This window comes from Trypanosoma cruzi, genomic scaffold (assembly GCF_000209065.1).
Source record: "Trypanosoma cruzi strain CL Brener 1047053516769 genomic scaffold, whole genome shotgun sequence".
Lineage (NCBI taxonomy): Eukaryota > Euglenozoa > Kinetoplastea > Trypanosomatida > Trypanosomatidae > Trypanosoma > Trypanosoma cruzi.
In genome coordinates, this window is record NW_001849362.1 from 39,732 (window position 1) to 53,368 (window position 13,637).

At 55.1% G+C, this 13,637-nt stretch overlaps 2 protein-coding genes and 1 pseudogene across 2 annotated transcripts, besides 5 other annotated features; all 3 read left to right on the forward strand.

Annotated features, from left to right (window-relative positions):
- Positions 1-3,057: a mobile genetic element.
- Positions 1-10,431: a sequence feature (areas not merged during assembly with more than two copies in the genome that could not be assigned to a particular haplotype).
- Positions 3,058-3,844: a mobile genetic element.
- On the forward strand, positions 4,601-5,188 carry Tc00.1047053510503.20 (mucin TcMUCII, putative; the record flags this gene model as incomplete). The annotated part of the gene is made up of 1 exon (XM_810713.1): positions 4,601-5,188. One exon carries the CDS (start codon positions 4,601-4,603, stop codon positions 5,186-5,188), a length of 588 nt encoding a protein of 195 aa, XP_815806.1.
- Positions 5,410-5,447: a sequence feature (AT_rich).
- Tc00.1047053510503.40 lies at positions 7,647-9,446 on the forward strand (annotated as a pseudogene).
- Positions 10,432-13,637: part of a sequence feature (heterozygous, non-Esmeraldo-like haplotype) that runs on past the window's edge.
- On the forward strand, positions 10,935-13,634 carry Tc00.1047053510503.50 (trans-sialidase, putative; the record flags this gene model as incomplete). The annotated part of the gene is made up of 1 exon (XM_810714.1): positions 10,935-13,634. The coding sequence occupies one exon, from the start codon at positions 10,935-10,937 to the stop codon at positions 13,632-13,634; it is 2,700 nt and encodes an 899-aa protein (XP_815807.1).

Genomic DNA, 13,637 nt, shown 5'->3' on the forward strand with positions numbered 1-13,637 from the left:
TTTAGTTGCTCATCTTCACTCCCCTCTTGATGCACCTTTTAATCGTACGGAACTGCTTGCTGCGCTACGTAACACGCCGTATGGTAAGGCCCCCGGACCGGATGAAGTCTACAGTGAGGCACTGCGACATATTTCGTCAAAGGGCCTCCGATTCCTTCTTCGTTGCATTAACCACAGCTGGACGACCGGTACGATTCCGGTTGAGTGGAGACGCGCTACCATCGTTCCACTCTTAAAACCCGGTAAGTCGCCGGAACTGCTTGAGTCATATCGACCCATCAGCCTTACCTCCATTGTGAGTAAGGTTGCTGAGAAAATGGTACTGAAGAGATTGCTTTGGGTGTGGACGCCGCACCCCCACCAGTATGCATATCGTAGTATGCGTACCACGACGATGCAGCTGGCACACCTGATACACGAAGTGGGGCATAACAGAAATCACTATTTCCAAGTGAGCCTTCCCAAGAAGAGCGGTATTGGCAATCAACTCCACTACAGACCCCATCGGACCCTGCTGGTGCTGGTTGATTTCAGCAAGGCCTTTGACTCCATAGATCATCGAGTCCTCAGTCGCTTGCTGGCTAATATTCCGGGGGTGAATTGTAGAAGGTGGCTTAGAAACTTTCTATGTGGTCGCTACGCGAAGACACGAGTTGGCCACAGACACAGCGATCGGCGTCCCATGCTGCGAGGAGTCCTCAGGGTCCGTGCTGGGACCGTATTTGTTCTCCCTTTACGTACACCCACTTCTCAATCTGCTGAACAGCTTTGCGGGTGTCACAGCGGACATGTATGCGGACGACCTCTCTATTATCGTTAAGGGGCAGTCCCGGGAAGACGCCATCCCCACTGCCAACATGGTTCTTGAAAAACTGCATGCGTGGAGTCAGGAAAATGGCCTGGCCATCAACCCGTCAAAGTGTGAAGCTGCTTGGTTCACACTCTCCACGCACACGGAGTCCGATTATGATCGTGAAGGAAGGTGGCCGCTGGTAGTGGCTGGATGTCAAATCCCAGTCATGACCATGGGGGCATCGCGAACTACGAAGCTTCTCGGCATGGATCTCGATCCACGACTGACGCTAAATGTGGCGGCCACCAAGCAATGCGCTGCCACTTCGCAACGGATATCGCAGCTACGCTGCATAGCGCACAAAGAGGCGGGACCATCTCCACATGACCTACGCACGTTCGTCATTGGATACGGTGCTTCCAAATTACGCTATGGCAGCGAGCTCATATGGGCAGTAGCGACGGATTCAGCGAAGAATGAGATGCAGAAGACGTACGCAACCCTAGCACGCATTGTCAGCGGAGTTCCGAGCACTGTTGACCCGGAATCCGCGCTACTGGAGGCTGATATGCCGCCGCTCCACGTCCTTTGCCTGCGCGCGCGGCTCTCAATATTTGAGAACACACGCGCATGTCAGATGGACTGGATGCGGAGACCCCCGCCTGAGCCACCGCCTCGCGCCGGTTTCCGCATCTCGCCATTATCTCGGGACGAGCTATATGCCTTCGTAGACGCATACACAAAGGACTATGGCATCACCGAGAGCTCACCACGCGAAGAGCGGTTCTTTCGCAGCTCCATTCCTCCCTGGTTTGCGGCCTCCGCTCACCGGGTCACCATCGGTGCGGAGCTTCCGATAGACCTCTCAATAACTGACGAAGAAGAGCTGATAAGGGAAAAGCGCAGACTCAGCGAAGAGGCTCTGGCGCTGCACAGCCATCGTTCGTGGATACTTGCGACCGATGGCGGTGTCGGCATTCCCAAGTCAGCAGGGGTTGGAATACTGCTTTCATCCCTCAATTCATCGGAGATAATAGCGAATTTAGGTTTCAACCGTGGCAAACGCCAGTGTAGCCGCAGGACGGAATCCCGTGCGCTGCTTCTAGCCCTAGAGAAGCTGATGATTCCTCGTATCCGCCACAGGCGTAAAACCCTGCTTGTGGTTACGGACAGTCAGTCTCTTCTAGCGGCTCTAAACAAGGGCCCGCTCAGTCAGACAGACTGGACGGAGGATCAGATCTGGCAGCGTCTCTTGACACTGACGCGTGCTGGCTGGTCCGTGCACCTGCAGTTTTGTTACGGACATTGTGGAGTACATGCTAACGAGCTTGCAGATCAGTATGCGACGCAGACTATGGAAAGTGGACAATACACGGAGCAAGGAATCGCACCTTCATGGCATACGGACCTGCTGACATGTTTTACTACCCAGCTCACCAACAAGTGGCGTAGTACCATTCGTCAAGACACTCATCGCTACTTTCTTTGCGGCACAAGACTATCAGATCTCAGCGGTAAGGACCTTATCACTCAGGAAGTTCTACACCGCAAAGGACTGGTTCACCTCGCAAGGGCAAGGTGCGGGGAATCTGAGCTCTGGGGCCGACTATACTGGGCCGTGAGAGATTGCACGAACCAACGCCGATTCTGCAACATCTCACCGGAACAGTCTGCATATATGCGCTCTAACGCCGATCCCACTGAACCGGGGACGGACACTGTTCCCCCGTCGGCGAGGGAGGAAGACGTCTCTCCAGTAAGGAGACGGACCCTCACACGCCGTCGGAAGGAGAAATGTCCTCACTGTGATTCTGCATTGACGGGATTCTCGGGTTTCGTCAGTCACTGTCGGTCATTTCATCCGGAACATCCTCCACCGCTTCCCGAGCTCAAATGTGATTTCTGTGACATGGTTTTCCCCACACGGAGAAGCACCGCACAGCACAGAAATCGCCGCGCACAAAACCCAGACGCCACACGGCATCGGAACAGCAGTGCCAGGAGGCGATCTCTGCTGCCGCAGGATCAGCCAGCTTCCACAAGCACGCCAATCGGCCCGCAGGAAACCTTGCACCATCTGCTTCTAGAATGTCCAGGCACCTTGGCTGTGCGTCAACGGCTGGGCATTGAACAGGACCTTCTCACCGAAAATTCTCTCAATGGCAGTTGCTTCATAGCAGGAAACTTTTGTCGTTGCTCGACCACCTCTTCGGCACTCAGATGGCATTGTATAGCTAGACGCGCTGGTAAGAGTAGAAAAAAAACCCACTGTTTGCCGAAGACGCCTCTGACGATGTCGGGCGCACGGCTTTCTATTCTACTCACTCCTCTTTGGGGGATTGTGGTTTTGAATTGTGGACGGACGGTCCTTCATATCTCGCTGCACTCGCATCTGGATCCGCTGCGCTATTATATGACTCCACCACGACAAATGATCTCCCTGTGGAGGTACATCGTGCAGCAGCTGGCAGCCTCGCATGCTCATATAGGGCAGACTGCCTTGCGATCGAAAATGTTTTTAGACATCTCATACCTCCTTGTCCGGGAACATCCCAATCGCCCGCGCGAATGCTGGAGGAAACGGACTCCCTCTCGGCAATGGAGGCACCCCGCGTTGCCCACCGACCGTGCGAGACCGCGTTACTGAGTAAATTTGGATTATGCTGCTTTCCTTGGTGAAGCGAGGTCACCCTGTGGATTTTATATTTCCCATGACACTGCGGTATTCCACGCAGTGAGGCCGCTGACAAACAAGCCACGATTGCACGATCCCTCTCGCAGGACTGCGTCAATGCCTGGCACGTGGACTTCCTTACCGCCGTCAAGAGGTTATAATGGAAGGATGCCCAGGAGGAAAAGGAAGGCGCGCACACCGCGTGACAGGCGCCTGTCGGTGTGGCGAGGACTCTATTCCTGGTGTTGACCCGGACATCGGTCCCCGAGTGGCGGCACTGCGCACAGGTGCGATGCGACTCCTGCCCACTCTTCGACAGGCCTGCACGCGCCCTGCGGATCACAAGGAACCCTCTGTGTCGGTGGTGCCGTCCCTCCCTCACTGCGGTGACCGGCCCGCCTCTGCCTCCGCCGGAACCTCTTCCCGACGTGAGCACCGCGACTCCTTGCCGACCAGCGAGCGGCGGATTGACGTCCTCCTGCCCAACCTGCGGCTGAGTGCGCTTCTTCGTCCACAGTATGAGGGCACATGCCGGACGTGCTCAGCCTGGCGTTACAATTAGTTTGCGAGGGCCTCCCATGCGGATGCCACAATGGCGCCACCGTCTTCTTAACAGGTGCCTCGCGCGCAGGTCGCCACCGAAGTTGCCAAGCATGCCAGCAGGCGAGACACGCAGGAAGCACAAATGCGGGTACTCGAGATGGACCAGGCTCTTCCGCCACCGCCTCATCACAGACGCCACGGGCTGCTGATCCCCGACGGACCGCGGGAGACTCCGCCCCATCCACTGCAGGAATGCCCTCGTCGTTGGGAATCTAGGACTGCGACTGTGTGTGACTGCCCCAGCCCGCACGACGGAATACTTGCCACTTTTGTACGGCCGGTCCTTGCGCTACTCACTCGTTATTGTAGCAGCATACAACCAAAACGGGATAACAGGCTGCTTTGTGGTGAATATTGGCTGCACTTCCCGTGGACCAACAATCCACATGGTGTGCGGGGATCTTCTTTTTGTATTGTTACTTTGCTTTTGTGTTGCTGTGTGTGTCTGCCGCACCTCTCGTCTCCCCTGTTGCTCTTCATTTCCCTCACTGTGCAGATCAGCTCCACACCACTGAACGACCACACTCACGATGATGACGTGCCGTCTGCTGTACGCCCTGTTGGTGCTTGCCCTGTGCTGCTGCCCGTCCGTGTGCGTGGCAGAGGCTATGCGTAAAGGGTCTTCCAATACGGCCACGAAGAATACAAAACCGGAATCAACTAAGCCTGAATCTTCTGAAGCCGCCCCCAGTCTATCGCCCCCTTTGTCAGGGTTGCCAAGCAGGGAGTCGGTTGTGGAAGTAGAAAAAAGTGTTGGAGGGGTAGAAGTTTTGACTGTTCAAGAACCGCCAACAGTTACGGAAGATACGAAAGAAGTTAAGAACGGCATGACTGAACCAATAAGTGGCAACAACCCCCCCGCAGAACAAACAAATAAGGAGTCTGAAGCTTCTGCTCAGACAACGACCGCTACGACCACGACAAAACCACCAACTACGAGAACCACGACGACCACAACACAGGCACCAAGTACTACGACTACAGAGGCGCCAACCACGACGTCCACCAGCGCACCGTCACGTCTTCGCGAAATCGACGGCAGCCTCAGCAGCTCTGCGTGGGTGTGTGCCCCGCTGGTGCTCGCCGCATCCGCGCTGGCGTACGCCACTGTGGGCTGAAGAGGTGTGTGCGGGCTGTGCGTGCCAGCACTCAACCGCGGGGATTTGTGCGTGTGTGTTGTGTTTCACTGTATAAAATAAGAGGAAATAATGGTCTTGTTTTGCTTCACTTGCTTCTGCTGCCGTGCTGTGTGCTCCGCGTTGTGCCCCGCATCCGTCACGTTGAACGCATCACGGACACACTCATAAGCATGCGCACTGGAGCCCTGGGTTTGTTTTTCTTTTTTTAATTATTGTTTTTTAATTATTGTTTTTTATTGCTTTTTAACTTGTGGTTTGCGGTGCGGTGTGCGAGCTCTGCAGTCGTACTGATTCCATGTGTCTCGTGGTGTGTGCGCTGCTGTTGCTGGGGTGCTGCCATTTGTTGCTGTGCGTGGTGTAGCGGCCGTGTCTATCTTTTTGCTTTTCACTCTGTTGACGGGGAGTTACTTTTTGCTGAAGGCTGCAGGCAAGTGACAGGAGTGGTGGCGATGATGACTGGCCGTGTGCTGCTGGTGTGTGCCCTCTGCGTGCTGTGGTGCGGTGTCTGGAATTGCGGCCGATGATGCTGGCGGTGGCGATGTTTTTGTTTCTGGTGGGGACAACAAAAAATTGGAAGAAACGGAATTGTCATCCCCAGTCATACCGGGCGTGGAACCACAGGCGCCAGAAGTTAAAGAAGAATCACCGACCCGACGCTCAGACGATGTTTTGGAAGAAAAGGGTGAAGTCGTTGCTGAGCGAGATGAAGCGGATGGCCGTGGAGTTGGAGTTGATGGTGAAAAAGTGAAAACCGTTCAAAAAGGAAGAGGTGAAGGGGTGTCTGAAGGCGATGCACCAGCAGAGGCGGAATTGCACTCAACCGACGATGAGACCTTACGGCGGCCGTCACCGAATGGAGCAAAAGGAGGTGAAAAAACGGTACCCTCCGACGACACTCCGCCAGAAGGAAGAGTTCAACAACGACAAGAAGATCCACCGGGTTTGTTGCAGAGTGAACCCGGTGATCCCGCGAGTGGAAGGGGAGTTCCGCCGGAATCAACGGAACATAAACCACTCGCATCAGGAAGCCCAAGTTCAGAAACAGAAACAACGGGAATTCAGAAGGTATCAACACCCACGCATGCGGGAGAATCCCCGAGAGTAACGGAAAAAGACGTTGTTGCCACTGAACATGAAAGAGAAGATAAAGAAGGGCCTGTAAGCAATCCAATTAAAGTGGCAGACGTGCGGTTGCCTGAGCCGCAGGAATTGCGGTCACAGTCACTGGATGGGACCCAACGAGTTGAAACGGGGGTACGCCCAATTAACAGTTCGCCAGAGGATCAAAATAAACAACGAGTTTTATTGAATTTGTCGCAGGGTGAATCAGCCAACGATTCACCGGAAACAACTCCGAAATCCTCTTCTACAGGTGGACATCGTGTTGAGAACAGTCGTACGAATGGAGATGGCGCGAAGAATACTGAGGGGTCAGCTGCCGGAGAAAAGAAGGACGACAAGAAAGGACTCGAAAAAGATGTTGTCCCGACAATCAGTGAGGGAAAAATACAACCGCCAGTCACGGCAGCCGCCAGCACGAGTGAGACGGCAATAGATGGCGACAGTAAAGGCAGCTCCACAGCAGCTACGGCCCTGCGGTCTGACGATGACACAGAAGGCAATCCGGCCAAAAATGGCTTGAGACAACCCTCCAGTGAAAGAACCGCAGAGCACAGTACGACCCCCGATTCTGAAGACGCATCAGACAGCGCGGAGAAGGCTGCCTCTCAGAATGCAGGAATCCCAACAACAAAAGCAATCGCCACAGCCAAAACAAATGACACAGCTTCTCATGGCGACAGTGACGGCATCACCGCAGTCTCCCACACCACCTCCCCTCTTTTGCTTCTTCTTCTTTTTGTTGTGTGCTGCTGCTGCGGTGGTGGCCGCGTGAGAGTGAGGGAGAGAGAGAGCCATGCACCGCCCGCACACACACTCGTCCTTCTCTCTGTGTGTGTGTGTCCCCTTGCATGGACTCTCGCCCTCGCCTCACCCCACGAGGCATACACAATAATGTGCCCATTGTATATATGCATGCACACCCATGCAGGCCCGTTGGTGCTCTCTTTTGCACCACACGCACCGCTGCCGTCCTGCCTGGCTGCATGGGCGGAGCACCGTAACTGTTTCTGTTTAGTTTTTATTGCATTGAGTGGGCGACCTCTCTCTCTCTCCCTCTGTGTGTGTTTTGCTTTACGGGAGCAATGAGAGTGTGTGTGCGCTGGTCGTCCTACGCTGCGGCTTCTTTTATTGTTTTATTGTTTTAATTTTGTTGTGGTTGAGCACATCCATTCCGCTTTTTTGATCGGCGGCATGTTTTGACTGCGATCGCTTTAATCCTCCCTTGTTATTCCCATATTGTTTTTCTTGTTGCTGAGGAAGGCGTCAGTCTCTCGTAACCTTGCCAAGCCACTCGGTGTTTCTTTCCGCGTCTGCCATGCGCCATTTTATCCACGTTGCCCACGACCAGCAGCGCGGCTTCTTCTGCTTGTGATGATGTTTGTGATGTGACTTGCCAGTTGGTGCTTTTGTTTCACCTTGATGTATCCTTCTTCTTTTGACGCCGCGATGCGTCCGACGGCGCGTGGTTGATTCTCCTGATGGTAAGGGACATGCCTCTCAGAGCGCAGGATGAGTCGCGGGTGAACAGCGGCTTTGGGAAGGACCGACGAGTGACAGTCCGCATCAATGTGTCAACAAGGGAATTGGATGACAGCAGGGGGCACTGCGGCTTCTCCTGGTCCCACGCAATGAATTTATTGAATGACAATCGCCACTGTGAGGATGGTGTTCTATCCTCTGCGCACGGGAGCGCCGTTGCCGAGGAGGCTATCCATGCTGCTGTCAAACTGCATGCGGATCGTCTGCTCGTCCGGCCACTGGAGGGTCCGTTGGTTGTGCCCCAATTCGCCACGGGCAGTGTTTGCAGTCGGTTCACTGTGCCTGCTGGGCATTGTTTCACTGGGTTTGCCGATTCTGACACACTGCTGTACGTGGCTGCAGCGCCGGGTGGTGTGTGATCACTGCCGTGCGCCACGCTGGAGGATGGCCGTCCAGTCGCTGGCGCCATGAACATTGCCCGGCGTTTTTATTTTGCGGACGCCTCGACACCCGCATCGCCGCGCACCTGATGGCCCATGCTGTCGGGTTTGCCTGCCCGCACATGGCAGACCCCAGCATGGTGAGGAATGTTATTGGTGTGCGTGGCAGGGCGCTGTCGGTGGTGGTGGACTCGACGAATGCCGCGATGGCTGCGAGGAAGCACTACGACTGCGATGACATTTATGGCATGGAGCTACAAGATCAAAATGGGGACGGGAGTACGCTGGAGTCGCACTGGTCACAGCGCCACGCGAAGGATGAGTTGATGGCACCGATTGGGGGCGCCGGCGATCACACGGAGCTGACGCTGGCTGCGTTCGCTGAACTGGGCTGCATGAGGGTGAACTGGAAGTTGGCGGAGCCGATGGGTTGGGGCAAGAAGTCGGGTTGTGAGCTGCTGCAGAGTAAGCGCTCCGCACCGAACATGAGCGAATATTCCCACATTTTCTGCAACAGAGACGAGGTTGTCGAACGCTGCGCGTCGGATCGGTATTCCCGCGGTTTTTGTCGGCGGAGCATCATTGAATTCTCAAAACAGCACTCAATGGACAGTTGCCCCATCATTGATCCCGCGATGGACGTGAGGGACCTTGAGGCTGTTTTTGAGAAGGAAGAATATTTGTCTGCGAGGCCCGGGGATAAGCCCTCTTCGTGGTGTCTGGACACGCTTCCCACCAACACGACAGATGCAAGGTACCCGGAGGAGACGTATCTGAGTGCTGCCACGCAGGCGGAACTGAAGTGTCTTGGCATGCAGGTGCATCTGAAAAATCCTGAAAAGCGTAACGTCCGTTGGCTCCCATGCACAGAAGAGGAGACGATTACGTGGGACACACCACCCTACAATAAGGAGAATGTCATTTGCCCTAAGTACGCGGAGGTGTGCACGATATCCGCCACCGGCGGCAGTGTCATTCCCGTGGTTTCGTGGGACGGCGAGGCGAGGGTGTGGAGCAGGACGGTCCCACCGGCATCTACTGGACAAGGATTGCCAGGGGCTTCCGTCCCTGTTGCGGAGAGCATTGATCCCGGCCGCGGCACCCACACAAAGGATGTTGTCACGGCTATTCCCGAAAGGAATTTGTTGCTACAGGGACCATGGCGGCTTTCTGTGCTGCTTTTGTTGTTGGAATGAGGCACGGACGAAGGAAACTGCATGCCGTCCCGCTGTTAACAGTTGTGCGCATCACTGGTGCCATGCAGCTGCGGCCCTCCGAGGTGTGTGCACAGCGGCGGTATATCGCTTTGCTTGGTCGGCACGACTGCGCTGTGGCGGGGATCGCTGTCCTTTGCGCCGCTAGAGCCTCTCTGTCCGTGGCGTGCTGTGGTGGTGGATGTGCCTCACTGTCGACCAACATGCGGCGACCCAGCCGTGGATAAAGAGTGACCGCTTATCATGGCCATTCTTTGAGTATGCACACATCTGTAATCTCTCATGGGCGGAGCCGTCTGCCCACACAAAACAGAGGGGAGTGAATGGGTACCGACCTCATCGCCGCCGCCCGCGATGCTCGCTTGTGCCGTGTCCGAGCTGCGGTGTATTCCTCGCTTTGTGTTTCTGGGAGCGGGGATGGCAAGGGTTGCGTGTGCCCTTGTATCCTTTGTTGCTGTCTCGGCTGGACCACGCATATGATGGGAGAGGCTCTATGCCGTGCGTGTGGAGGTGTGCGTGTCGGCTCGCCTCTGCGCTGCTTTTTTGTTTTTGGTGTTGTGGGCGCGGCACCGATGTTCCTGCTGTGGGTGGCGTGGAGACTCTTTTTGCCGTATTTGTTGTTGCGGACTGCGACGCGTTGGCGATGATGTGCGTGAGTGGGGGGCGGCCTCGCATGATGCGGAGAGTTGTCGTGCAGCCCACACTACACATTAGATGCTGTTGCGAGCGGTAGCTTCTGGCGTGGGTGGCCGCGCTGACGTGCTGCCATGGTGCGGCATCTCGCGAGGAGGGAGGACGGTAGCCCGTGATTTGAATGTTTCCGATGTGTTGTGGGCGTGATTTTGGCAGCGTGCGGCCGGTGAGTGATGTGGCATTTTGGGTGGCTGGGACATGTGCGGATGAATTCTTGCTTAGCAGTTGCAACTGTCGAGGCATCACTGCGGCTGTGGATACGTCGACAGTTAAACCTCGGGCTGTGCGGGGCGATGTGCGCCAGCGGCGGAGCGAGTGCGATGGAGGGACAAGAATTAAACGACGGGCGGCAGCGCGTGGGCTTTACGAAGGGCGGCCGTGCTTTTTTTGCATCTCGCTGGTTGTTTTCTTGTGTGGGCGTCGCTTGGTGTGTGCTGACGCGTGGGAGAAGCACCCGTCGTGACTCCTGCTGGTGGTGGTGGCAGTCGCTGTGTGTTCCCGGTGCAGTGATCTTCCTTCTGCTGTTCCGTGTGTCTGTGTGCGTGAGTTGTTGTTTTTGGGAGTGACTGCGGCGGGGATGATGGTGCCACTCACTGTGGATGGGTGGCGGTGCTTATTCTTTTACCTCTTTACTTGGCTTGTTTTCTCTTCTCTCTCCACCTCACGCACACACACGCTAGGAAGGAAGTTACGACTAAACGCTAATCGCCACTGTGAAATTTGAAGGCACTGAAAGGAACAACAACACACACACACCGCCCACACACACATATTTATATGCTCTCACGTGTTGCTGCAGTGTTGGCACCCCGCACACACAACCGTCGCCGCGTGACCGGATCCAGCGGAAGGAGGAGGGAAGGAGGAGAGAGTGAGCCGCAGAGGCCCAACATGTCCCGGCGTGTGTTTACTTTCGCGGTGCTGCTCCTCTTCCTCCTCGTTATGATGTGCTGCGCCTGCGAAGCCGCACACGCGGAGAACAGTGCTTCAGGGACTGATCCGAAGTTTGAATGGAAGGACGCCAATGGTGGTGTAGCTGTGGACTCGTTGGGTGTTCCCGGCCTTTTAAAAGTGGGGAGTGACGTATTTGCCGTTGCCGAGGCGCAGTGCAAGGAGGGTGAAACCATCTTTACTGGCATTGCAACTCAAATTGTGACGACAGCAAAGGCTAACGAACCGAAGGAAGTGCTGAAGGATGCCATAAGGGATACACAGGTTCTGGAGGAAGGCACTACCGCAATCAAGAAGAAAGTAGACGTGAGTCGACCAAAAACAGTTGTGAAGGAAAATGAAATTTACATGCTTGCTGGAAAATACAGCCGGACAGCTGCCGCTGATGCTGGAGAGAGTGGTGGAGGTGACTGGGGACTTTTGCTGATGAGAGGGAACGTCAGTGTTGAGGGAGGCAACCGAAAAATCCAATGGAATGAGAACCAGCGACTGGTCCGCACTTTATGTGAGGACGAACACGATTCCTTGATGCAGCTTGTTGCAGGCGGTGGATCTGGTATTCAGACGGAGGACGGCACGCTTGTGTTCCCAGTGGAAGCCACAAAGAAGAATTCGGGGCAGAGCGAAGTTGTGGGCGGAAAGACTGTCTTGCTGCTCATGTACTCTTCGGATGCTTCGAATTGGAAGCTGTCGAAGGGGATGTCTGCCGGTGGCTGCAGTGATCCCTCCGTTGTGGAGTGGGAGGACAATAAACTCATCATGATGACTGCGTGTGATGATGGCCGCCGCAGGGTGTACGAGATCAATGACAAGGGGGATTCGTGGACGGAGGCACTCGGGACACTCTCGCGTGTGTGGGGAAGCCCAAAAGGCGCAAACGTGAAGGCTGTTGGGAGCGGGTTCGTCACAGCGACTGTTGGCAATGGAAATGATGATAAGAGAAGGGTGATGCTCGTCACTCTGCCTATGCCTCCTACGGAGAGGGAAGAGGAGGAAAAGGAAAAGGGCGAACTCCATCTTTGGCTGACGGACAATACGCACATTGTTGATATTGGGCCGGTATCCGGTGATGATGACGATGACGCTGCGGCCAGCTCCCTGTTGTACAAAAGTGCTGGAAGTGGAAATAATAAGAAGAAGGATGAGTTGATTGCACTGTACGAGAAGAAGAAGGGCAGTGAAAAACCATCGTCACACAGTCTTTGGTCTGCGCTTCTGACTGAGCAGCTGCAGCGGGTGAAGGAGGTGGTGGCGACTTGGAAGAAAGTGGACGAACGTGTCTCCAAACTGTGCCCCACTTTAAGTGCTGCGGAGAGTGCCTCGACTGGCACTGTCTGCACTTCTGTGGTCACGGATGGACTGGTTGGCTTTTTGTCCGGCAACTTCTCTGAGAATACGTGGAGGGACGAGTACCTCGGGGTGAACGCCACAGTGAAGAGTGGTATTGGTGCAGCAGGGACTACCGATGGCGTGACGTTCACAGGGCGTGGCGCGGGGGCGGAGTGGCCTGTTGGCAGGCAGGGGCGGAATCAGCTGTACCACTTTGCGAACTACTACTTCACTCTTGTGGCGACGGTGTCCATCGATAAGGTGCCGGAGGAGGAGGGTCCTATTTCTTTGATGGGTGCGACGATGAATGGCGATGATAAGACTGTTCTCCTGGGACTGTCGTACGACAGCGAAAAGAAGTGGCAGGTGCTGTGCGATGGCGTACCGAATTCTGGGAAGCTCAGCAGCACTTTGGGGTCAACACACCACGTGGTAATTTTGCTACGGAACGGCAGCCAGGGCTCCGTGTACGTTGATGGTCAGCAATTAAATGGGAATGAAGCGTGTGCATTGGGAAATAGGGATTCAAAAGGGATCTCCCACTTCTACATTGGAGGGGATGGAGAAAACGCAGGGGGCCAAGAAGAGGTGCATTTGACGGTGACGAACGTCCTACTGTACAACCGCCCGTTGGATGAAGCAGAGATTGGCGCCCTTAACCCGAATAAAGAACCAATTCAACTTTTGAAAGAGAATCCGTCGGCGCCTTCAAAAGTTTCTTCTGATTCCATTATACCTCCCAGTCATCCGGCGACCCCGAATGCTCAGAAAACCGAAGCTTCGTCTACTCCTGCCGGAAGACATCCGATGGAACAGGGACAGTCGATGGAGAGCAGTAAAGATGCGGACAGTGGCGGTGCATCCACAGCAGCGGTGCCCACTATAACTACTTCCTCAGCAGGAAAGGACACCGTAAAGCGGGTAGCTTCAGGAACATCTCCCGATGGAACTCAAACTGTAGATGGCAGTTCTACTGCTGATGGCGAGCCAACGATGGAGACAAGAGAAGGAGGAACGAATGGGCAGGAAGAGGAGGTTAATACGCAGATCAGGGAAGTAAATGCTACGGCACTCAGCAGCAGTCTCGGAAATGTGTCGCAGGGGAATAACAGCGATTCCGGCACTGTGCGTGAGTGCGGACTGCTGCCATCGTTGCTTCTTCTGCTGCTGGGACTGTGGGGGTTTGCGGCTGCGTGAGGC